Source organism: Panthera tigris, chromosome B4 (assembly GCF_018350195.1).
Source record: "Panthera tigris isolate Pti1 chromosome B4, P.tigris_Pti1_mat1.1, whole genome shotgun sequence".
NCBI lineage: Eukaryota > Metazoa > Chordata > Mammalia > Carnivora > Felidae > Panthera > Panthera tigris.
The window spans coordinates 40,723,195-40,747,654 of NC_056666.1; the positions used below are offsets into that span (position 1 = coordinate 40,723,195).

General features: G+C 49.2%; 1 protein-coding gene and 1 long non-coding RNA gene across 2 annotated transcripts in view; one reads left to right on the forward strand and one right to left on the reverse strand.

Moving 5' to 3' along the window:
* Positions 1–23,067, forward strand: part of CD9 (CD9 molecule) — a 33,850-nt gene extending 10,783 nt beyond the window's left edge. Inside the window, exons 2-8 of the mRNA XM_007089644.3 lie at positions 10,371–10,473; positions 17,667–17,764; positions 18,489–18,563; positions 20,108–20,206; positions 20,356–20,445; positions 21,105–21,188; positions 22,517–23,067. Coding sequence (XP_007089706.1) covers positions 10,371–10,473; positions 17,667–17,764; positions 18,489–18,563; positions 20,108–20,206; positions 20,356–20,445; positions 21,105–21,188; positions 22,517–22,582 — 615 coding nt within the window. The 3' untranslated portion in view covers positions 22,583–23,067. The remainder of the gene's footprint in view (positions 1–10,370; positions 10,474–17,666; positions 17,765–18,488; positions 18,564–20,107; positions 20,207–20,355; positions 20,446–21,104; positions 21,189–22,516) is intronic.
* LOC122240283 lies at positions 4,609–10,418 on the reverse strand. Its single transcript, XR_006219761.1, has 3 exons — positions 10,330–10,418; positions 6,124–6,333; positions 4,609–5,626 (listed from the first exon to the last, which is right to left on the reverse strand). It is a non-coding gene; the product is annotated as an uncharacterized LOC122240283 (long non-coding RNA).
* Positions 23,068–24,460: the final 1,393 nt, after the last annotated feature.

Below are 24,460 nucleotides of genomic sequence, written 5' to 3' on the forward strand. Positions count from 1 at the left end.
GTCCTAAAGATTCACATTCATCCATGTCTTCTCACCTCAGTTCTGTAAAGCCACATCACGCAGGATTGTTCAAGTCTGAACCTTTACCCCTAGGTTTTTTCCCTTTTAGAAGGTGAATTAGAGGACTTGTCTTTCCACCTGTCCACAAAATGCCCATTTTAGAGATTTTCCCAGTATGGGAAAGGTGGGTGAGGAGAGGGACCAGTTTTGCACATAGCTGGGAGTGGCCCCAGCATCAGGGCCATTTGGCAGAGGGCCCCCCTCCCCTTGTGGAGTCGAACTGGGAATTCAACAATAGCCATAAGAGGAAGAAATCTGCCCTTCCTCCAAACCAGGAAGGATAGCCTCGACACCTCTCCTGTTCACTTCTTGTGCTTCCCAGGAAGAGGTAGATTCCTCTTATCTAGAACTTTCTTGACACCTTGAAGCCAGGTCTCAGAGTGGGGCAGAGCCAAAGTCACCATTGCTTCTATGTGGACCCCACAGCAAGGGGAAAGAAGGCAGAGCTGGCCCCAAAGGGTGTGTTTTCCCTGGCACCCGGTGATGGTGGATTGAAACCACCATCTCTCCCAGCCTCAACAGAGGGGAAGGGAAAGGAGAGAGAGAGAACAAACCCAAGGAGAAGTTAGTGGTCAGTGAGCTCCTTCCCTCTTGGCTTTCCCCTAGGCTGGGGTTGGCACCCTGAGTCTGAATCACTTCACCACAGCAGACAAATTAAGGTTTAGGTCAGAGCATTTTGCTAAATTCAGCATGTCCAGATGACCTTCTCATTCCCCGAGAAAAGTTCCTAGGGGTTCCTAGTCTTCCCATTCACCAGCTGGCCAGGGAGAGAGCACGGTGTCAGGAAGAGGCAGCTTTGAGTTGTCTGTGTGGATCTGGTTCAGTGTGAATGTTGCCTCTTGCTGCCGTGTCCTCTCGAGTGAGTTGTTACTTAACCTCTTGGAACCTGTTTTATCTCTAAAGGTGATGAGAGGATTAAATGAGATGATGTATGTCAGTCACCTCCTATAATGGGAGACGTGCATGGATGCCCATAGAGAGTAACTATTCCTATTATTGTATTATTGATTTTCCCTTCTGTAGCCTCTGGAGGAGTTGTTCATGGACAGAAAAGCCTGCTAGAAGTCAACTCAACACTAACCTATGACATCGTTGACCATCAGCCTCTGCATATATTCTTTACAAAAAGAAATAAAATTTTGCCCCCTAGAATTTATAATTAGTTGAGGAAAAGAATCCACTCGTACCTAATGGCTGTCCAGCCTAGGGAGAACTCAGGCTGCAGAAATCAGGAGGAGGAGGAATTTTTTACCAAGACCGCCCTGCTGCGGAGGCTGTGGGAGTCATTTTGGCTTCTTGGAGAGGAGAGTTCACAGGGCTTAGCTTGTGTGATGAATACTTATTTGGAAGCCAAATGCAGGTTCTAACTTGAACCATTTACTATGAGTGCCTAGGCTCAGTGGGTTCAAGATAGAGTTGTCCAGCCATTATCTCTTTCTTACCTCTAGCTTCCCTCCCACTTACCTGACCTGTGTCCTCCCTTTGACTATCACCATGCAGCAGTACAAGGTGTTCCTGAGGCCCAGTCGCATGGCTCTACAGCACTAGATGGAAGAGTTGAGCCCATACTCTCCAGATTACAGTGTAAAGTGGAATGGCGAAACACTGTTCCACGTAAGGGCTGAGCCCAGAGGAAGCTCCTACCCCCCGCCCCACTCCATGGCTTCCTGACCTTCAGCACTGGCATTTAGAAGCTAGTCTCTGGGCGTGCCTGGGTGGCTCATGGGGGCGCCTGGGTGGCTCAGTTGGTTAAGTGTCTGATTTCGGCTCAGGTCATGATCTCAAGGTTCATGAGTTCAAGCCCCGTGTCGGGCTCTGTGCTGACAGCTCGGAGCCTGGAGCCTCCAGGCTTCAGATTCTGTATCTCCCTCTCTCTCTGCGCCTCCCCCGCTTGCCGCTCTGTCTCTATTTAACAAAATAAATAAATGTTAAAAAAAATTTTTTTAATTAAAAGAAAGAAAGAAAAAGGAAGCTAGTCTCTGTGCCCAGAGGAAAGCTTCTCCATGTCATCCGATTGTTTGGTGTTTACATAAAGGTCCAGAACAGTGGTTCTCAAACTTGAGCAAGCATCAGAATCATCTGGGGGGATTGCTGGGCCCCACCGCACCCATTTATAATTCAGTAAGTCTAGGATGGATGGGGGCAGTGATTTTCATGTCTAACAAATTCCCAGGTGCTGCTGCTGCTGGTCTGGGGACCACACGTGGTGACCCGCTGGCCTAGAGATAAGTTTCCCAGTGGCCCAGCTTCTGTCAATCTGAGCACTGCCCCCAGATCAGTGGCTTGGTCAAAGCCTCAGAGCAGAAGTTGTCCAGAGGGATGAGATGACCCCCCAGGACGATCATACTCACAGAGGGATTTATTCTCCAGGACTGTCACCTCTGCAGCTTTTCAACTCCTCTCTAATAAAACTAAAGTTAATAACAGGTGCCTTGTTGCTATCTTTAAATTCTGCCAGGAAGTAACATTTTACTTGTGATCCTTAATTGAAGGCAAGTCATGGTAGTTTTTTCTCCACTCAGGAGAGTGGAGTTTGGTTTTTGTCATTGTTTTCCTGCGTGGTAGGACTGGGTACAGGAGGACTCCGGCCTCTGCTCCTGCCAGGCGTCTTTGCCCTTCCAAAGATGACAGCTTCAGCCTTCATTTGGAGGTGGGAGCGGAGGGTGCCAGGAGAGGATCAGAAGAGGTGGTGAGGACTGGACTCCTGTTTGTGCATGCTGCCAGCGCCGGGCCCAGCCTCCTGACGGGTGAATCAGCCCATCCGAGGCTTGGCAGTCAGCGGTGAGCCAGGGTTGCCATGGAGATGGGTGAGGCTCGAGCCCACAGGTCTGGGTGGCCTGACTTGTTTTTAAATGTTGAGGCCTGTGTGAACATAGAGGCCCTTATCTCTGCTTCTGAGGCTGTCTTAAAGCGTGACTGGTATTCAGGGGCCCAGAAAAGGCTGGTAGGAGAAACTCACATCCTTGGTATTCAGTCTGTTACCGACTTCCCAGGTGCCATGGGGAACTATGCCTACAGGTCTCCCATGCTTAGTCCTTTAAAAAAAAAAATAAGTAAATAACAAGGGTTGATGTGTATCTTACTGAAGGAGGAAAGTAAAGAGATAAAATCCCCTCCCTCTCTGATCTGCTTTTTTAATTCGCCCAGGGAAGCAGCCTGTGATCCCGGGACAGAGCTGACTGTCCCCTTTAACCTTTCTTCCCCACTTTCCTTTGGCCATTCCTGTCTGCGGGTGGCCAGTGTGGGTGTGGAGGAGGTAAATTTATCCATCATCCTCCACCGCACCGCAACTCGCACAGACCCACAGAAACCAGAACCCCTGTGTCCTAGATTGCCCTGTTCCCTCCTGCCCAACCACCCTCTCCAATTGTAGAGGGACACAACTGATAGCCACCGACTGCCATGAATTGCCCCCCTGTCGTGTTGTGTCTTTCTCAAGGTTTATTATTCTTATTACCATCCTTATTTTCCCTACGGAATCTGGCTGGCTATGCCACATTGCGGTCATTGTGGTCTTCAGAGTGTAGTACATGGGTTACATCGTTTGTCCTCTCCTTCAAGCTAGATTAAAGGCAGGACAGGCGTCCTGCAATCTTGTGCCCAAATGAGAACTCTAAGGGTTGGAGAAGCTAAGGAAAGTGCTTAGTATGAAACCGCATCTAGGTGGCAGACCAGAGTTACACCCAGAGTCCATGGCTGTCTGCTAATCTGGGGCTTCTCAGCAAAGGTATGCCAGAGAACACCCTGGAGGAGGGGGGTGCTGAGACAGATGCACATGTAGAATTCCCCAGGTGATTCTGACATCCACCCCATGTAGACCAGGTCTGGTTGGCACATGCATGCAAATGACAGGTGACAGAACCAGGGCCTACTCCTTTGCTTTGTCATTCTTTCTGCCCCGCACTGAAGAATGTTATGGCATCTTACTGACCACCGGCTCACCAAAGTAACCGCATGGCCATTGCTTTTCCAGAAGGACAACAAGAAGCAGGAAGGCCAGCACCCCTCCTTACCCTACCCCTGTCCTCTTACTACGGCCTACCTGCAACCCCCCAAAAGTGCAGATGTGACCACTTAAAATCTGAGGTCAGCCTTAGAGAGAAACCGCTGGTGGAGAATGATCCACCCTCCCCCTTCCGGGCTTTCTAAGGCAGTTGGATAGAGAAAGCGTGATGAATGTTTTGTCCTTTAACAAAATGTGTGACCGGTCAGGTCATATTACAAAAGAAAAAGGGGACCTGGAGGAAAGGGGGGTCTAGCCAAGACCACCCAGTTTGTTTGCCATGAGATTTTTCTTTGAAGTGGGATTTGTCCAAGGCAAACAGGGCTGTTTCCTGTAGAGGGGTAGGACACAGCACCACACGCACATGCACACACATGCACACACATGCACACACACACACGCAGCTGCCCTTCTTGTCACATCTTTCTGCAGGCGTCATTCAAATGTTTCCGTCAGTGGGGCTGCCTGCATGTAAACAGTTCCCCAGGTCCTAACTGGAACCAGTTTTGCAAACTTGGCACCGGGTCCAGAGCAACCAGGTGCCCCTAAGTGGCATTATGCTTTGATTTGTTTTCAATCTTCCTTTGGAATTAAAGACACTTCCTTTAACTCTAGGTATGTTTTAGTGTAGGATCCCTGGGCCTGGCCCTCTAGCGAGATTCATGGAGTGACTCGTTGAAGCACTTGGCTTCGCGTGGCTGCCTTTTTCCTGAGTGGTGCTTTCCGTGGCGGCAGAGGGGGTGACCAGAAAATGGTTCTCTGTGAGCCTGAGCTTGGGCCCTGCTGGGTTTTCATGGCCCCTGGAATTGGCATAAGCCCCGGGTGATGGGGTTACCTGTGTGCTCACCAAAGATTGGAGTGTCAAACTGGACTTATTCGTGGGGTGAGGACAGTGACTCATGGACTTTTCATAAACTCTCGTTTTCAAAAGACTTTCTATGGATTTGTCCCTGAATCTCACTGCGATACTCATCACATGCCGTGGTGGGTCTTTCTCAGGTTATTGTTCTTGGCAATTTCTGACTTGGCAGTTTCTAGTGAGAAACGAGAAGCTGAATCTGGAGGAAAGGCCAGAAAGGAGAGGAAGCTTATTGAAGAGAAGAGGAGCAGAGAGAGCAGATTCTGGTGGATTTCAGAGACTCTCTCCCATTGCAGCAATCCTCTCATTTGTCGGATGATTATTTGTTGACTGACTGATCATTTATTCATGAATTTAGAATTTATTCACTGTTGTGTCCAAGGTATGGATGGGGTGGGTGAGCTGCCAGAATGACTGAGAAGCAGCCCTTCCCTGAAGGAACTTGCACTCTAGTGAGACCCTAGCCCGGAACACCCTCGAGAAAAGGGCGTGTGTGATGATGCTGCAGCTGGTGGGATTGCGTTTCCCCCAGGGACTGAGGACATCTTGGTGGGGAAGCAGCAGGCCCGGGTGGCCAGGACAGCATTCCAGAAGGAAGGGCTGGCATGAGCCGAGGCGAGGATGCAGGGGACTTATTTGGGAACCTGAGTGATTCCATCTGAGGGGCAGGTAAGGAGGAGGTGGGATCAGGGTTCCGTGGTGTCCTGCAGAGAGATCAGAAAACATGAAGACACAGCTAACACCTGAAATCTTAAAACAGAGCGACTGACCTAAGCCTTTCAGGGACATGGCTGCTGTCCACATGGAGGGCTGGGTGCATTATACTGTGACCACTTTGTGGGGACCTGGAGAGGGGTAAGCCGCCAGCTCAGGGGTGAGTGCACAGGGCAACCAGAAGGAGCAGTGAGCCTGGAAGAAGAGAGGGTTCGTTTCTGTTGGGAATTTTAGGATAGAGAGACCTAGAACCTTTGAAAGAGAAGCCCCGGCTTCATAAATATGTATATACATGTGCACACACAAGTATATACGTTCTTAGTTTTAGAACAGTTTCAGATCTGCAGAAAGTTTGCAAAGACAGTATAGCGAACCCCCTATGTCCCAAGAATTTCCCCTGTGGTTAGCACCTCTAATTACCACATCACATTTGTCACAGCTAAGAGACCAATACTGATAACGTTGCTGTCAACTAAACTAAACTTACTCAGATTTCACTTGTTTTACCAGTCATGTCCTCTTTCTGTGCCAGGGTCCCATCCGTGGTACCATATGATGGTTGTCATACTTCTCCATCTATGATTTGTGACCGTTTCTGTCTTCCCTGGTTTCTCATAACCTTAGCAGTTCTGAGAAGTGCTGACGAGCAAGTATTTTGTAGAATGTCCTCAGTTTAGGTTTTTCTCATGGCTATCTTCTAAGAACAAAAGGAACATGAGTGAAGAATTTAAGAATTTCCAATAAAACAATGGGGAAAGGCTATCCTTTTTTTCCCTGCACTGTCAGATAGATGGGACCATTTTTGGCTTGAAGGCAAAGGACCTTTTCTCAGCCAAACCGGAAGGTTTTCCTTTGGCTTCCTTTGAGAATGAGGTAAGCAGGCAGACTGGGCAGTGCCTCAGGCTAGGAGTAGAGGCTCTGGACTTTTCACATCCATCCCCACCACCCAGCTGGTGGTCTGAGGCTGATTGCTGTCCTTTACATGGTGGGGGAGGGGGGCCTGTGATCAGGAATCTGCTAACTGAACATCTACATCAGACCTGCTCAGATCCTGCACTGTTACAAAGCAAGGCGGCCACCATGATGATTGTGTGGCCAACGTTCCTGCCACACATCAGCTAACTAACCTGGGAGGAAACCAGAAACTTCTTGGCCTCCCAGATCCCCGATTTCTTACTTCATGGAGTCCCTTCATAAGTGACTCAGTGTGACAGTTTTGTCACAGGTAAAGTTCTCCCTGGTTCTTGCCATTTGTTTTCTCTTAGTATTCCACATAGCTAGGGGTGAGAGCCAGGTGGGGGCCTGGGACCCCCCTCAGTGCCACACCAAAAAGTGAACTCTTCTAGAAAGTAACTCTCGAGCTCCTTAGATAATACTGCCTGCACAACCATGAGCCATTATTAGGTGACACCCATTATATGTGGCCCTGTAACCCTGAACCATCCATCGGTTACCCAGCCGATAAGGCCATTTCTCCAATAGCATTACAGAAAATGGGGCAGCTAATGGCTTACATATCTTCCCCTCAGGCCAATTAACTGAGTAATTCAGTCCAAAAAAGCAGCAGAGCTCATTCCTCTGATTTTTGTGAACTATGTGCTCCTGGTTCTGCCCCTGACCCTCTCCTCCACCTGGATTTCTTAGACCTTCCTCCTTGTCTCTTTTGGTGAGTTTATAGGCGTAAGAAACTGAGATCATTACTGCTTTTTCCATTTCTCCAGAGCCAGCTGCTTTTTCTTTCTCCTTTTAGTAAAGTGTTGTGGCTTTGACAACCAAGCAGTGTGAGGCCAGGTTTTGGGTGGGGTCCAAACATGGACTCCTGACTCTGTCTGGCCTTGTCCTTAGCCAGGGTGAGACCTGAAGTCCTTTCTCTCCTGGTTCCAATTCTCCAGTACAGTGTCCTTTTTGACACATGTGTGTATAGACCAGATAAATGACTGGACTTTTACAGATTGGCTCAGGCTCCTTGAAATTACAAAATGGAAGAGGCCTCACCATTTCAGGCTTTAGGTGGGTACCCTCTTGTTATCCATGGAATCATACCCAAAGAGAAATAATTGAGGCTAACTTGTTTTTGTTTTTTTAAAAAAAAAATTAATGTTTATTTTTGAGAGAGAGAGACAGACAGACAGAATGCAAGTCGGGGAGGGGCAGAGAGAGAGGGAGACACAGAATCAGAAGCAGGCTCCAGCCTCTGAGCTGTCAGCATAGAGCCGGATGTGGGGCTCGAACTCATGAACCGCAAGATTGTGACCTGAGCCAAAGCTGGTGGCTTAACTGCCTGAGCCACCCAGGCACCCCTGTTTCTGCTTTTTTAAGTAGGCTTCACGCCCAGCATGAAGCCCAACACAGGGCTTGAACTCACAACCCTGAGATCATGACCTAAGCTGAGATCAAGAGTCAGACATTTAACCGATTGAACTACCCAGGCATCCCAAGGCTAATTCTTTGATAAGCACAAGCGTAGAGCAGAAATGACAGTAAGGGACATGGACCTCTCTTAGTCCCAGGTGTTGTCAACAAGAGGGAGGACTGAGGACAAGGTTTGTGGCAAGTGCTGTCTGTACCTCCAGTGCATGTTCAGTCCCTGCCCACAGCATTCTCAGGTTAACACTGTCATGTCCATAGGGAAGCCAGCAGCCTCAGTCTCCCATTGTCCAGGAGCCTCACTGGGCCTCCATATGTTGTGGGGAGAGGAGAAAATATTGCCTTCTTTCTTTTAACTCTCCAGGAGCCCAGGGGTAGCTAGGCCAGAGCCTGCCCACCAGAGTCAGGACCCACTTAGTGTGTGCTTGTCCTGTACTCAGTGTACAGGGAGGTCCCAGCCTGGTCCCACTGTGTCCCTGCCCCAACAGTGGCACTCGTGAGTCAGGAGAACCCAGTCTGTGCCAGAGCATCCAGGCTAGAAATGAGGAGGGAGACTCCTACTTTTCCCCACGGAGCCATGTCTGCTGTCTTGGAATTAGGCCAGGAGACCCTCACTCACCTGCAAGTCTCCTGTGAATAAGAAGGAAAGCCTGGCAACCATGAGTTTTTCTTTCCTGCACTGTCCCCCATGGGGCACCTGGGGGTATGTACTTCTTACCGATGTTTGGTGGTTGCCTTCTGTCACATGAAGCCTAAGAGAGCTGGGGAGATGCAGAATGACTCTCCTCCGCGGGGAGGAGTGTGATGCTGGTGACCGGGGTGCTGATAAAGTTCTTCTCATAAAGCCCATTGGGTTCCTCTTTCGGAAGTACTTCTAATATGATCTCCTTTACTGTTAGCCATACTTAAAAAGCAAGGAAGGGCCACATCTTGCCATTCCTGTTCTACAGATGGGAAAACTGAGGCAATAGGGCTCTGAGCCAGGAAATCCAGAGCCTTGCTGTGGAAATACACCACTGGAGGCCTGGGCACAGTTTTGACCCTATGGCAGGCTGAGGCCCTGGGTCGTCCTTTCCACCGTCGCCACCTCCACCTCCACCCGACACGTCTACACCCACCACCAAGTCCTGGGGAAAAGAAGTGGAACAAACAATTAAAGAAAGAGAGGCCTGGCCACACGGTGGGCCATCCCAGCTCTCAGGGCAGAGAACCAAGCTCTCTCAGGAGCAGGGCTCTGACACAGGGTGCCTCTGTTGAGGAGGCATCCATGGGAATCACTCTCATGCAAGCCCTGGTCCGAACGAGAGTCAGGGGAGCCCAGCTGTCCCTGGGGGTCAAGGACAACTTGGCAGGGGGTGCCGCCTGCACAGGCCTCTAGTTCAACAGTGCCAGGCTGGGATTTGGCACCTCGGTTCTGTCCCTTGGTGGGAAGGGCTGCCCTTTAGGGTCCAGTATCTCAACTTGCCCACCTACAAAATGGGATTTTCAGAAGATTGGGAGATTACTCAGAAGTGTCTTATCTGATGTTTATGTAAGGATCACTCGTAAGGAAGCAGGCATCTAAAGCCTAGAATGGGAGGGGGTCAGCCTGTGAGGTTTCCCAGGGTGAAAGGGAAGGGACAAATGTCGGCCACTTAGGGAAGATGCTGCTCTATGTCACTTAATGAGCCGTGTGATTTTGTAAGGAATCGTGGCTGCCCTCATTGGTGCATGGCTGTGCCCCTTGAGCAACCTGCTTCTTTTTTATCATATGGTACATATACAGAGTACATCTGAAACATGAACAGATTAAAGAATAATCAGGAAGGGAATATCCGTGTCACCACCACCCAAGTTAAGAGCTAGAATATTGTCAGTGCCCTAGACCCTGCTCTCACAAGTGCTATTCCCTTATCAGAAATCCCTTCCTTCCCCTACAGGGCGCCGCACACTTGACTTTATGTTAATTCTTTTCTTTATCTTGGTCATTTATATGTACCTCTGAAAAGCAGAGCAGTTCTTAACTATAAGGCATCACATTGTATGTTTTTTTGGTGCCTCTTGCTGCTGTTTGGCATCATGAGATGCACTCATAGTATTGCACGTAGCTACAGTGGCTCATTTTTCACTGCTATAGAGTATTCTAGTGTCCATGAAGTATCCATTCTACCGGCTGGACTGCTAGTAGGTAATTGTTCCCAGCTTGCTGATATTTTTAGCAAATGGACTGATTCCCACACTGGACCCCTGTTACTACCAGGTGCACGGTGAGAGGCAGGGACCACCAAGGGTGGTCCCAGAACCCTTTGCAAGTGTCCCCTTTGGTGTTGTGGGGCTGTGCTCCTACCAGCAGCCAGGACTGATGTCCACATCCTGTATATCCTGCAGCTTGCTGGGATCGCGGTCCTTGCTGTTGGACTATGGCTCCGATTCGACTCTCAGACCAAGAGCATCTTCGAGCAAGACACTCAACCTTCCAGCTTCTACACAGGTGAGCAGGGGGAGACAGTACTTCCTCCAACCGTGGAGATTCTGTGTTGATCCAGGGATGGGCCTGGGGAAAGACTTTTGCTCTGGCCACACTGGCCTGTCACATCCCTTTCCAGCCATGCTTGGTATTACATGTGCCGCAAATTTGCATCGGACTGATGTGGTTGGTTTCTTCATGCTGACTAAGTCTGGCATTCTGACCATTCCCCCAATAGGAAATGGGCTTTGCCAAAGTTACTGCCACTCTTGATGGTTTAAGAACCTCTGTTCTTGTCCCTAACCCTCTCTTAATGTCATGTCTCCTTAGGTTTGATCATTTCTTTAATTCAAAAAACTTTGTCCTGGGGATCCAGAGTCCCAGGAGTAGGAGGGGTGAGTCCTCCCCACTGTACAGATAGGGGCTCTGAGACCCAAAACACCTGTCTCCTGCATAGTACAGTCAGGATTAATAAGAGAGTCAGACCCTTAATGCTGGTAAATGCCACAGGGTATTTGGTTTTATTTGTTTTCTTTTTTAATGTTAATTTTTGAGACAAAGACAGAGACCGAGCATGAGTGGGGGAGGAGCAGAGAGAAGAGGGAGACATAGAATCCAAAACAGGCTCCAGGCTCCGAGCTGTCAGCACAAGAGCTGGCAGGGCTTGAACTCATGAACAGCGAGATCATGACCTCATGACCTGAGCCAAAATCGGCCGGCCACTTAACCAACTGAGCCACCCAGGCGCCCCTATTTGTGTGTTTTCTAAAGTGCTTTTGCTTTAGGGCAAAAGTTTCCAGTTTAAACACAAATAGGCTTAGCAGGTTACACATGGCTCCTGGGCATTCTTTTGTCTTTTCTACCATTAGTCTGTCCTTTTCACCTGCTGGGTCACCACCAAGGCTCGCCCCCAGTTTCTAGTCGACACAAAATCCGTAACCCTTCTTTCTGTGTTGGGGGTAGGAAACACTTCATTTGCGAGAAACGGAGGAGCCCCCTATTTTTAGGATTACACTGTCATGTCATCAGGCTCAAAGTGTAAGTTTGGTCACTTCCTTCCCACCCACCAAAGGAGTTATTTTTAAAAAAAGATGGAAAACACAGGCTGAAGAGAGTTATTCCCCAGGCCTTCTGGAAGGACAAGGTGGCTGGCGGACACATGCACCCGCTTCCCGCCTCCCAGAGGCCACCTGGGCCGGGCCTGCCCAGCCTGCTTAGCCACACGCACCCAGGCCCTCTGGATGTTTCCCTGCTTGTATTGCTTGTTGCTGTTGTTTTTTAGGGTGTGTGTCCCTATTTCCAGAAAGAAAGTGAAGGAAAGTAAAGCACAAGTATGTTTTTTGAAAAAAAAAAACACAACAAAAACAAAAAAACTACACACACACACATACACACACACGCACGCACACGAGGTTTTAGGAAGCAGGTTTCCATAGTGCCCTGACTTGTTTTAGCAACAGCATTTTTGCAGGTCTGCGGCTGGGAGCCTGGAATGCGGCCCTGTGGAGAGAGAGCAGCACGAGGGTACTGTGCTGAGGGGGGGACCTGGAGCACCCCCTCGCCGCACCAGGGAGCTGTGAACCCTCTAGGGGAGAGGGGAGAGCATACCTGCACACATGTGGAAGCGAGTGGCATCCTGTTGGGACCAGTTGTCCTCAGGACAGCCTGGCCTCCTGCTCTGTCTGCACCGTTCTGTGCAGGGTGCCTGGCTGCACCTTTCCCAGTGGCCCCACCTCTCCCAGTGGCCCCACAGCCCTGGTTCTATCTTTCGGTCTCTAGGACTCTGACTAATTCCAAGTGTTTTTAGATGTGGGCAGCAAAAATCTCACTGGCAAGTGGACATATTAGGAGGGAGACAACTCCTCCTTCATGTGTCGCTCACACTCTCATGTATATTGTTATGTGATTTAATCCTCATAATTCCGTAGGGTACGTGGAATGATTAGCATCTTCTCAATGAAGAAAGCAAGGCCTAGAGAGGTTAAAGAACTTGCCCAAGCTCGTACCCCTTAAGAGGCAGGGCTGGGATTCGAAAAGCTGCTGCTTTTTTTTTTAATAATATTTTTTATTTTTATTTTTATTTATTTTTTAATCTTTATTTATTTTTGAGAGAGAGTGTGTGCGTGTGTGTGAGCAGGGGAGGGGCAGAGAGAGAGGGAGACACAGAATCTGAAGCAGGCTCCAGGCCCTGAGCTGTCAGCACAGAGCCCGATGTGGGGCTCAAACTCATGGACCATGAGATCATGACCTGAGCTGAAGTCTGATGTTTAACTGACTGAGCCACCCAGGTGCCCCCCCCCCTTTTTTTTAACGTTTATTTATTTTTGAGAGACAGAATATGAGCAGGGGAAGAGCAGAGAGAGAGGGAGACACAGAATCCAAAACAGCCTCCAGGCTCTGAGCTGTCAGCACAGAGCCCAGCGCAGGGCTCAAACTCATGAACGTGACCTGATATCAGAGGCTTAACTGACTGAGCCACCCAGGTGCCCCCAAAAGCTGCTTCTTGTATTACCCATGCTAGATTGTGGGGAGGATGCCCCATGTGGGAATAGAAGTGATCTCCACCGACTAGATGTTCCCTGTTGGGGGAACCTTGGCCTTTGACCTCACCCAAACTGTAGTTGGGAGAGAGAGGTCACCGACGCTGGTGGCCCTAGCCAGCCGATGACAGATGGGGTGGAGAAGGTGCACAGGGTGGCAGAAGAGTGATGAGCACACGGGTGGAGGAGGCACAGCCTGCCTCTGGGAATCTCACAAGATGCAGGAGGCCAGTGTTCCTACCTGAAGTGACCAGGAAGGTGACTTGAAGGCACAGTCCCAAAGACACTCAGGGATTTCTAGTTGGAGGCCAGTGGCCATCACCCCCTCGGATCTAACAAAGGACTGTTGACGCTTTGCTTCCCTAGGAAAGGGCTCCACTTTGGTGATTGTATTCTGCTTGCAGAAGCCCAAGCAAAGGAGGGTAATTCAGGTGACACTAGAACATCAGTCAGACGAGTGACCGCCTGGGTTTGGCTAGGCCTTGCAATTCACCAAGTGCTCTGGGAAACTGAGTCATCGTCATCCATGGGCAAAGGGCCAAGGAGGCTTCATTCTGTGTGTCCCCTTCCCCCTTGAGCTGTGACACCAGCCTTTGTATTGGCCCATGGCCCCTCTTAGCAGAGTGTCAGCTCCACCCCTGCCGATATTCCCAGCATCGTGGGGTGACCGTACCTGGCACTGGGGCACTAACCATCTGCGGGGCAGCCCCCAGGCCAGCCTGACCACACAACTGGCCCTTCAGAAAACCTGAAGGACCCAGGGGTGTCTTTTCTCCAGGGGGGCAACGGCTTCTAAAATAAAGAAAGAACACGTAACCAGGCAGAGAAGCAAGTTAAAAATGAAACTTTCCAACATTCAGAACAGTCAGTAGTGAATCCAGAACAGCTGACAGCCTTATATGGGCCTTCTCTCCAATTCAGGCCCTGGGAGATTCAGCCCGTCAGCAGTATCTGTAATCCCAGGCCGCAAACGTGTTGGGGAACTTCATTTTCTTGGTCCGGGGCCAGCAGCCCTTCTTAACTCCTTGGTGTCCTTCCAGAACCATCACCACTAAATGAGGACATCTGGGGGCTCCAGCCAGAGGCCACAGATGGCCACCCCTCCCCAGGGTCATTCCTCTCTTTATGACAAGGCACCCGATAATTTCCAGAATACATGGCTTTTGCCCTCTGTGAGCTAGGGCAGTTAGCGGCCTCGGGCAGTTTGTTTTGTTGCCCTGTGCCTGGTTCTCCCCATCCTGAAACTGGCAGAGCTTACACACCCCACACCTCTCTGAGACAGAGAACTACCTACAGGGCTTGGCTTGTTAGTGTGAACCGCCATCGGTGGAAGGAAGTAGGACCGAGAGAGAGAGCCAGTGGGGAGCTGCGTAGGGTTCCTTTGAACCCCCGACTGAGTCTTTGGAGACAATAAACTGTTCTAAGTTGCGAGATGGGCTTGGGGTGATGCCAAGAGGCTGATGTGTCACTCTGTCGCCGAAGCCCAGAGTCCTGATACATAGGGGAAAAGAATGCTCAGTTTCGTGTATAAAAGGACACCCGGGCATTTGCTTCTGCTGCACCAAAGGCTTTTTCTCTCTGGCTAGGCCTGTACTGTCAGCCTGAAAAAGGAAGAATAAACAGCCCTTAAGCAAATTAATACAGTAATCCTGGAGAAGGCTCCGTGACAAATAACTTTTTCCATGAGTCAGACAGAAAGCTAACATTCACTTGTTTTATAAAGGGGAACACATTGTCATTTATCATTGCCGGCCTTTGCTAACAAGCTCAGGATGCAGGCGAGGAGGAGCCTTTCCAAAGGGAAGCCCTGCGTGGCCCTGTAAGAGGCCACCAAGCCTTCCAGTGGTTCTGTGGCTTCCGGCGGGGGGGGGGGGGGGGGGGCGGCGGGAGGGGGCGGGGGGGGGGGAGGTGTGGCTTGCAGATGAGCCCCTGCTCCAGTTTGATGGCCGGTGCTAAAATCCCCATGGACAGCCACCAGGGGGTTGCTTGTCTTTATCCCTAGCTGAAGAGCGTAAGCCAAGACACCCCAGATTGGCAGCTACCTGAGCAAGATTTAAACCCAACAAGACCCTTTGTCCTACAAGCTTCATCTGCTGAGCCCAAGAAATGGATATTTATAATTAACCAAGAAGCCCATTAGGAGGAGAATGTCCTCTCTCTCTCTCTCTCTCCCCCCCCCCCCCCCCCATGCATGGGAAAGCTTTTTCCTTTAGTAGCTCCCTACTGCTCCTTATCCAACTCTCCTGACTTATGCCAGGGCTGTCCCGGCTTATGAACTGGGGTCTGGACTTAGAGAAAACATGTCTGTCTGTTCATTCCCACTGACTCTATTCCATGTGCTTGTAAATCCTTTTGATCTGTTAATACGCCCTATTTATTCAGCCCCTGCCGCAGAGCTCAAAGGAGTGACCCTCATCCTTCGTTGTCTTGCCCCAGTGAGATGGGGAGAAACCAGGGCCATCGGACTGACTGCTGCAGCTCACTGGTGGCCCCATGGCAGAGCCCGAAGCTGAGGGAGGCCGCCCCTCCCACGGCACCCATGCAATGCACCCGTGGCCCCACAGTATCGAACGGCCCAGGAGGATAGGACTTGACTCCAGGACAGGCTGCATTTGTCCCCTTGCCCAGTCTGGGCCAGGCATGCATGGGAACAATACCCATATTCATACAACATAGGGGTTTGCCAGTAAACCCACGTGACCTGACATCACGACAGATGTGGGGGGAAAAGGCAGAGACACAAATGCTCCCTTGTGTGTGCTCTGCTGGGTGCTGCCCGTGAACCTCAGCTGCAGGCAGACTGCACGGTTTGTTGCCTGCAAAGCCTCGGCCCCGGGACTGGGGGTGCAGATGTGGGACAGTGAGGTCACTGTGACACCTGCCAAGGTTCTCACTGCAGTACCCTGTTGTGTATTGTGTGGAAACATCGCAGACACTCTCTCTCAGCTTCAGCCCTGCACTTCAAGGAAGTCTCCCTAGTCCCAGTTCATAGGGAGGGTTCCGCGAGTATGTAAAAATTCATCACTGTGGTTATTAATAATTGTCATTCATCCTCCGTATTACTAACAGTAGCTAGCATTTGTTGTGCACATTTGGGTTAGATCACTTAATCTTTACAACGATCCTTGAGGCAGGCATTAGTACCATCCCCGTTTTGCAGATAGAAAATTATTGCACAGAGAGATTAAGCAGCTTCCCCAGGGTCACAGAGCTGGCTTTCACACCCAGACATGCTCTCACCATGCGACAGGAGTCCTTCCCAAGGTTGGACAGAATATGCCTGCAAGACAGGGAGGCACACAGGATTGCTCTGCCAGTGTCCCCATGGGGCCTGCATGTTGGGGAGCTGGGAAAGGGAGTGGTCCCTTCAGGACAGCTGCGGCTTTTCAAGAATATAACTGCAAGATGGGTCCGTCTGGGCATTCCCTGGGGGGTTATAGGATGATGAAGGCCAGGCTCCAGTGTGTTCCCCTCCCAGGGGTTTGCTTCATGTTGGGCCTAGGCAGAAGTCACTCCCTTCGCACCGCCTCCCTCTCCCCCCATCAGTTACTCAAACTGACGACTTAGAAACAGGGTCACTCACTCACCCTCCCTTTAAAGGAGGATCCTTTTCAGCCTTCACCTGGGGTAAATGAATTGCAACTGTAAAATCTCTTTAGTGCACTCTGAGGGATGTTTTGAAATGTTCTAGCCACCAACCTCTCATTCTAATGATAAAGAAACCGAGGCCCAGAGAGGGAGAGCATCTTCCCCATGATCACACAGCAGTTAGTAGCAATGTTGAGATCAAAACAAGGGTCTTCTGACACCAGGGCTGTGTTCTTTGCACTAGAGCAAGTACCCCTACCTTTGCCAACCTGTGCCCCTGGGTGTTACTAACTGCACATGCCTCACCGCCACCTGGAAGCAGGGCAGAGAGGCATCCCTTCTGGGAATGAGGCAGAGCTGGTCCACCTGAGCATGGATGTCTAAGTGTACACAACCCCTTTCCTTTGGAAAACTTGCTCTGACAGACTTTTCTGTCAGGTAGAGGCCAGCAGAAGGCTCATCAGAGTCCCAGGAAGTTAGCCCTAGTTTGGAGGGTCTATTTTAGTTAGTGTGAATGGATTCATCTTGCTGGAAACAGCTGACAAACTGGATCAGTTCACATCCTGAGTCAAACCTGGGGATTCCCATGGGTATCTTTGTCCTGGTTATAGAAGGTAATGAGCACCTTCCAGGAAGGTGAGGGTAAGAGAGGGGTGAGGGCTTAATGGGGCAGTCTCCTAGAAAAGAGATTGGTGGGGAGGAGACTTAAAAGCAGAGGTGGAAGAGGCTGTTTTTTTTTGTTGTTGTTGTTGTTGTTTTATTTTTTAATGTTTATTTTTGAGAAGAGACAGAGACAGAACATGAGTGGGGAAGGGGCAGAGAGAGAGGGAGACACAGAATCTGAAGCAGGCCGCAGGCTCTGAGCTGTCAGCACAGAGCCCGATGTGGGGCTCAAGCTCAGGAACTGTGAGATCATGACCTGAGCCGAAGTCAGATGCTTAACTGACTGAGCCACCCAGGAGCCCCAATGAGGCTGTTTTTAAGGATGGGGGCAGCACAGATTCTTAGAGGGGGAAAAAAGAATTGCAGCACATGTCTGGGTCTCAACAATAATGACCCCATGCCTTGCCCTCTGCTTTCTGTCCTCAGGAGTTTATATTCTGATTGGAGCTGGTGCCCTCATGATGCTGGTGGGTTTCCTGGGCTGCTGTGGGGCCGTGCAAGAGTCCCAGTGCATGCTGGGATTGGTGAGTACCCGTTCTGCTCTCCACAGCCACTCTGACCCAAGGGCCCTGCCCCCAAGATCTCATAGAACAGATGGGGTGGGATGGGGTCCAGAGGGTACCTTAAAGGCATGAGCTATCCTCAGCCCCCACAGTGTTGCTCCATTCCAGGCCCCACCCCAGCCTCCTAGCCAGGTAGCCATCTTGCCCTCCTCCCCTGTAGTGATGCCTTGCTTCTCTTCTGTTCTGGAGCCTCTCTGTCTTATCACTTCCTTTAGGCGACTAAATGCCAGGACTTTGTTTTCCCCCTTTTCGAGGACCACGTTTGCTTTTTTTCCCTGAATCCACAGGTACCTTCGCCTTCTCTTATTTTAAAATTTGTTAACAATTTTCTTCAAATTCCAGAGTGCATTCACTTTCTTTATTTCCTCAAATCCCTGTGGGTTTTGTGAGTGAGCGATCATATCTTATCACTGACTCTTAATTAACACCTTAGGAATATCAATTCTGGGGTCAGCTGTGCCCCATTCTTTCCTCCTGAATGGGAATCTCTTCCTACTACTGCTTTCGCTCCTCGCCTTGGCTCAATGCTCACAGTTCCATAAATTTCTTCCATCCCTTCCAGGCTGTTCATTTGCGCCCCCAGATGCCCAACTCCCAGGGAGTTATTCCTCCTTATCCTCCGGAATACCCTTTGTGGTTGGCTGGCTGGGATTTCCCCTCATCTTACCCCTTCTTTGCCTTCTAGTTCTTTGGCTTCCTCTTGGTGATATTTGCCATTGAAATAGCTGCGGCCATCTGGGGCTATTCCCACAAAGATGAGGTAGGTGTCTCCCATAAGATCTCTCGGGAGTGATACAGGTTTGGGAATTCGGGGGTGGGAATGATGAGAGTGACAGGTGTCTCAGCTGGCCACTTTGGTCAGCTTTCAGCCATCAAACATGCTCCTACTTCACCACGCTCCCACATGCCCAGCAGAGTGTGAGCTCCCCCAGGGCAGGCGATGTGGGTGTGGTGCCAGCCACAGGTTCCAGTTCCCTGAATGGTGCTGGCACGGAGCAGATATTCAAGAAATACTCATCAGGTCTGTGTGTGTCTGTGTCTCACACCTCAGCAGCCCTGTCCCCGACTCCTCTGGAAGGATGGCTTAGGAAAACGAGCCTCTGTGAGGGCTGGAGCCCCCTGCTCCTTCACCTAGTCTATGAATATGTGCCACCATGAGCCAAGTGCTGGCCAGACCCAGTGTGGGTCCAGTGATACACAAGCTGTGGTCCCCGCACTTTCCACCCAAATATGCATTTGGAGAATGCATATATGCAAATATGCACTAGGAGAAGTGTCCTAGAAGTCATTTATATCCAGAAGTTCCATGGGGTTTGAGAAGGCGGCATGCCAACAGGAAATCTCTTCTGGCTTCATGGAGAAGGGGACACTCACCTAAATCTTGGATGAGAGAAAGGATTTCAGGAGGAAAGTTGGTGGGAGACCCAGGACTTTCCGGCAGAGACAGCTGAATGTGGGTTCCGATGGGGAGCCACTGAGGGAGGAGTTGTGGGCCAGGATGGGCCATATCAGAACCGTGTATTAGGAAAGGCAGTCTTGGCATGTTTAGCAAGAGAGAGAAGAGACGAGAGACTGGATGCAGGAACCCTGTTTAAAAAAAAAAAAGATTTAATTATCCAGATATAAATGCTACAACTGAAGAAAGAGGAAGGGATGATTACGACAGCTGCTGGAGAAATTCTGGATGTTGGTCAGTTAATTGATTGGGGGCGGGGGGCAAGGGACAGGCGTTTGTTAAACTAGGGTGTACTGAGGTACCCAGTACTCTGTGCCAGACACTGCGCTAAGGGCTTATCATGCAGCATCTCATTTAAGTCCTCACAATAACCACTGAGGCACGGACTCTTATAATCTCCATCCTACATATGCAGAAACTGAAGTACAGAGAGGTTTAGTAACTTGCCAAAAGTCACACAGCCTCTAAGTGAAAAAGAAAAGCTGCAAGCCTGAGGAACTAGCCCGGTCAGGAGTAGAATTTTTTTTATTATTATTATTGTTCTTTAGATTGAGGAGAGTCCATTCGGTGCACAAGTAGAGGAGAAGTTGCCAACTGGGGCAGGAGGGACCTGCCAAAGGTGCAAGAGAAGAAGGGAAAACCGGATTGGGTTCCTAGGGACGTGGGAGGAGATGAGAAGGGCGCTGGAGGTGCTGGGAGAGGCAGGACCAGTCTGGTGGCTTCAGTCTGCTCAGTGACGTTTTCCAAGCACAAGAATTTGTTGGCTGAGTGTGAACAAGATGGAACAGGTGACGTTTATATGTTCTTGAAAAATCCATATCTGCCCCGCTCTCGTCCGCCCGTCGTAGGTGATTCAGGAAGTCCAGGAGTTTTACAAGGACACCTACAACAAGCTGAAATCCAAGGACGAGCCCCAGCGGGACACCCTGAAAGCCATCCACTATGCGGTATGTCACCTGCGCCAACACCGCGACCCTCGCTGACCTTCCCTCAGAACGCACGTGCACATGGGGTACTGGTTGCACCAGCCTGTGCATCTCCATTCCAATCATCCTTTTTTGTTTCTCTCGCCCCATCCCTGCGCTTCCCCCTGCAGCTGGACTGCTGTGGTTTGGCTGGTGGAGTAGAACAGTTTATCTCCGACATCTGCCCCCAAAAGGATATACTGTCATCCATCACAGTGAAGGTAAACTTAAAAACCCAATAAGGTAAACTGTTGCGCCCTGGCCCCGCTGCTCTGGACAAATCCCACAAGGGTTGAAGTGAAACCTTGCCCTCTCGTTCTGGGAAGACAGGCATCTAAGTGCTTCAGAACTACCCCTTCCACCTGCGGAAGAGCCCCGTGGCAGCCATGTCTTTCTTCCCCTCCCTGGGGCCTCTGTTTCCTCCAGGGCAGCAAAACAAAGGCCAGACCAGGGAAACAGCAAAGTGTTCTAGTGGCACCTGGATCTGCCAGCTGCTGGCTTCTATCCCGCCTCCCCCAGCTGTGCTCTGAATTCTGCACTCCCGCTTCTTAGACGTACAAACAGCTCACGACTGTAAGCTAGAGCTCGTGTCCACACTTCAGAATGATAGGAAGTAGCCTGATGGCCTGATAAGAAATAGGCCCCAAAGCAGGTGCTTCCCCTTCTTCCTTCCCTTATTTCTTACCCAGACTTTAAGGACTCACCTCCATATCTCTTGGTTCTCCTTTCCATCTGCCAGACAGGACACCTGAGCACTCCTGTCCTCGGCCCTTTCTCCCGGATCCCCAATGTCCTGGTGTGACACAGGTGCTGTGGGAGGGGGGAGGTGTGCCTGGAGCAGGGATTGTGTGTGACCCGAGTCTTGGTTTGCCCCCCTAAGCCCTGCCCTGAGGCCATCAAAGAAGTCTTTCACAACAAATTCCACATCATCGGCGCAGTGGGCATTGGGATTGCCGTGGTGATGGTGAGTATTGAGGACGTGGGGAGGGAATGATGTCACAGCGATTAACATCTGTGAAGCACATAGTCTGCCCAGGCACTGTTTTAATGAATCAATTCATTCATCAACTAATTTAATCCTCACCATACTTATGAGATGGGAGCTGTTAGTATTCCCATTTTACAGACCAGGGAGTGGAGGGACAGGTCGAGTTGATCAAAGCCTCTGAGCTCGTGAGTGAAGCATCTGGGATTTGAGCTCTGTGCGTCTCCAGAATGCATTCTTCTAACCCTTAGGGTTCAGGGGGCAAATGTGAGGTGATGCTGGTCCTGCTGGTCCATGAACCACGCTTTGAATAGCAAGGGTGTAGATCACCCAGCCCTGTTAGTGATCCTGAGGTAATCTTTAGGACTTGTTTTTGTTATGTGCCTGCTTTTCTTTTCCCAGAGAAAGTAGTTCAGTGAAAGTTACATGGACAGGAATTACTTCACACACACACATCACACCCATAGTCTGAAAGGCATGCAAAGGTGGACAACCAGAGGGAAGATTCCAGGCTTCAAACAATCTACTGTCTTGCTAATCAGCCCTAGAAACCACTAAGTACAAACAAGGTTCCCTGGGGTTACTCCCTCATTCCCCAAGAGGGGCCTTCCTCTGCCCCAGTAAGACTATCCCGAGAAAGTGAGAATTCTTTCCTTTCTTAGTGGTTATTTACACCTAAGAAAGGCTTTGAGGCAGCTTTCAGTAAAAGGCGTAATAATACCTTTTAAAATAGAATATAAAACAGACATTCACAAAGATGGGAAGTACAAGCCTATGTGGATTATCGGGACGTCTGGCATTTGAGCATTAAATTTAGCTCTGAATTGGGGCACCTGGGTGGCTCAGTTGGCTGAGCGGCTGACTTCAACTCGGGTCATGATCTCACAGTTTGTAAGTTCAAGCCCCTCATCAACCCCTGCTGATAGCAAGTGAGCCCTCTTCCAATGGTCTGTCCCCCACCCCCCCCATTCACACTCTCTCAAAACTAAATAAAACTTTTTTTTTTTTTTTTAATTCTAAATTTAGCTCTGAGCTTATTTGTCACACTCTGGAAATTCTTCAGGGAAGTTGCTTGTGCAGTTTACATTGACAAGTGGCTGCAGACCCTCAGAATCCCACCAGTCAGCGGCTCTCCCCATTAGAGCCAGCTAGCCTCCGTCTCTCCTGCTTTGGCACACTGTACATGCCTGACCATGCAGTCACCATTCTTCTTGTTTGTCTTGGCCCGAATGACTCCCGTCTTTCCTGTCCCTCAACCTTCCCTGAGCCACGCCACCCTGTTCCTCATGTTCCTTTCTGTCTTCTAGATATTTGGCATGATCTTCAGTATGATCCTGTGCTGTGCTATCCGCAGGAGCCGAGAGATGGTCTAGAGTCAGCTTGTACACCTGAGCAGGAAAGCCCACCCCTAAAAATTGTTGCTTATTTTCCTGGGGTTTTGTTTTATTGTGTTTGGGGGGGCGGGGAGTTTGTTTGGGGTTTTTTTTGGTGTTGTACTGTTTTTGTTTTGTTTTTATTTTTTTGCCACTAATGTTAGTATTCATTCCGCATTGCTAAACAAAAGTTATTCCATGTTTGTGTTTTTAATGCTTTATTCAATATTGGTATTTGTAGTTGAGAGATTTGGGGATTTGGTTTGCTTTGGTTTACATTTTTTTGGTTGTTTGTTTTTGCTTATTATGTTAAGCAGAAATCCTGCAATGAAAGGTACTATATTTGCTAGACTCTAGACAAAAGATATTGTACATAAAGAGAATTTTTTTTGTCTTTAAATAGATAAAAAAATGTCTATCAAACTTAATCAGGTTGTAACTTATGTTGAAGACAATTTGATACATAATAAATGATGATGACAATATCCTCGACTCGTTTTTGGTTTTTGCTTCCTTTATTTTTTTACAGCTATTTATTTTTCACATGTCTTTCAACTGCTGTTTGGTCTAACTGCATTTATATGAGAAATAGGTTGGGAGGTTGGTCTCCCTACGTGACTAATGAAGAAAGTGAGAGATGAAGGGATTTTGATCCAAGATCACACAATTATTAACATTTATTTAGCTCTGAATTGGGGCACCTGGTGTGGAGTCCACACCAGAACCTAGCCCACGACTCCTCCTTGTAGCATTAGGTTGTATCTTGGGGGTGCAACAGTAAACGTGACTCCCTGATGGGAGGGACTTTGTTTTATTCACTGCTGTGCCCCAAGCACCTAGAACCTATTGTCTAGTGCATAGTAGGTGCTCAGTAAGTATTTGTTATCCATTAATATTTATTGGTTGAATAAATGAGAGCATACACATCGGGGTTTGATCAGGGAAGCAAAATATTGATGTTAAATATTATATATAATTTCCATCCTATATATCCATTATATATATATATATATATAATACATATAATATATAATACATATTTATAATGTGTGTGTGTGTGTGTGTGTGTGTGTGTGTATAATTTGCTACAGGGATTTGACCTTGGACAATCATTGGAGTTGCTTACGCAGTTTCTTTAAGACCATTGTCTTTGCGGGGTTCCTGGGTGGTTCAGTCAGTTAAGCTTCTGACTCTTGATCTCATCTCAGGGTGGTGAGTTCCAGCCTGGAGTTTAATAAATAAATAAATAAATAAATAAATTCCATTGTTTTTGCATTTGACACTGGATCTTGAAGCCCACAGGGCAGACATTCGGGAAGGCAAGAAGATGGATGTAGTTGGGGAGAGCAAGAACAGGCCAGAAGTCAAACATGAGTTAGCACCCATGAGGACAGACAAATCTATATCAATTCTTATTCCTCTGATGGTGGTGTGGGTCCTACAGAGGCCAGGACCCTATGTAGTGGCGCTAAACACACACTGGCTAGGAGCTCAAGAAGCAGACATGAGCCCTCATAAAAGCAACCGTTTTGTGTGAACTTGAAAATGCTGCCTCATTTCCATCCAGGCCTCCCCTGTGAGGAGGGGGAGAAATCAGCGTAGCAGGCTTGCATCTCCTTGCTGTTCTGTGGCCCCAGGAGCCCTATTAATCTGAGCATTTGAGAGCTAACTGTACCGTTTCAATGTGGAAATAACAGGCCAACTGTTCTTTTTATGACAGTGAATGAGACTGTCTTCACTCAGGCATCACAATCCCCGATTAGCTCTAATTCCTGCCCTGTTAGTGACTGCCAGCTCCCTCTAGGAAAAGCGGGTCCCATCCACACACTTTCCACTCTGCTGCCTCGCTGAAAAGTGGATGGACTCAAGAGTGTAACA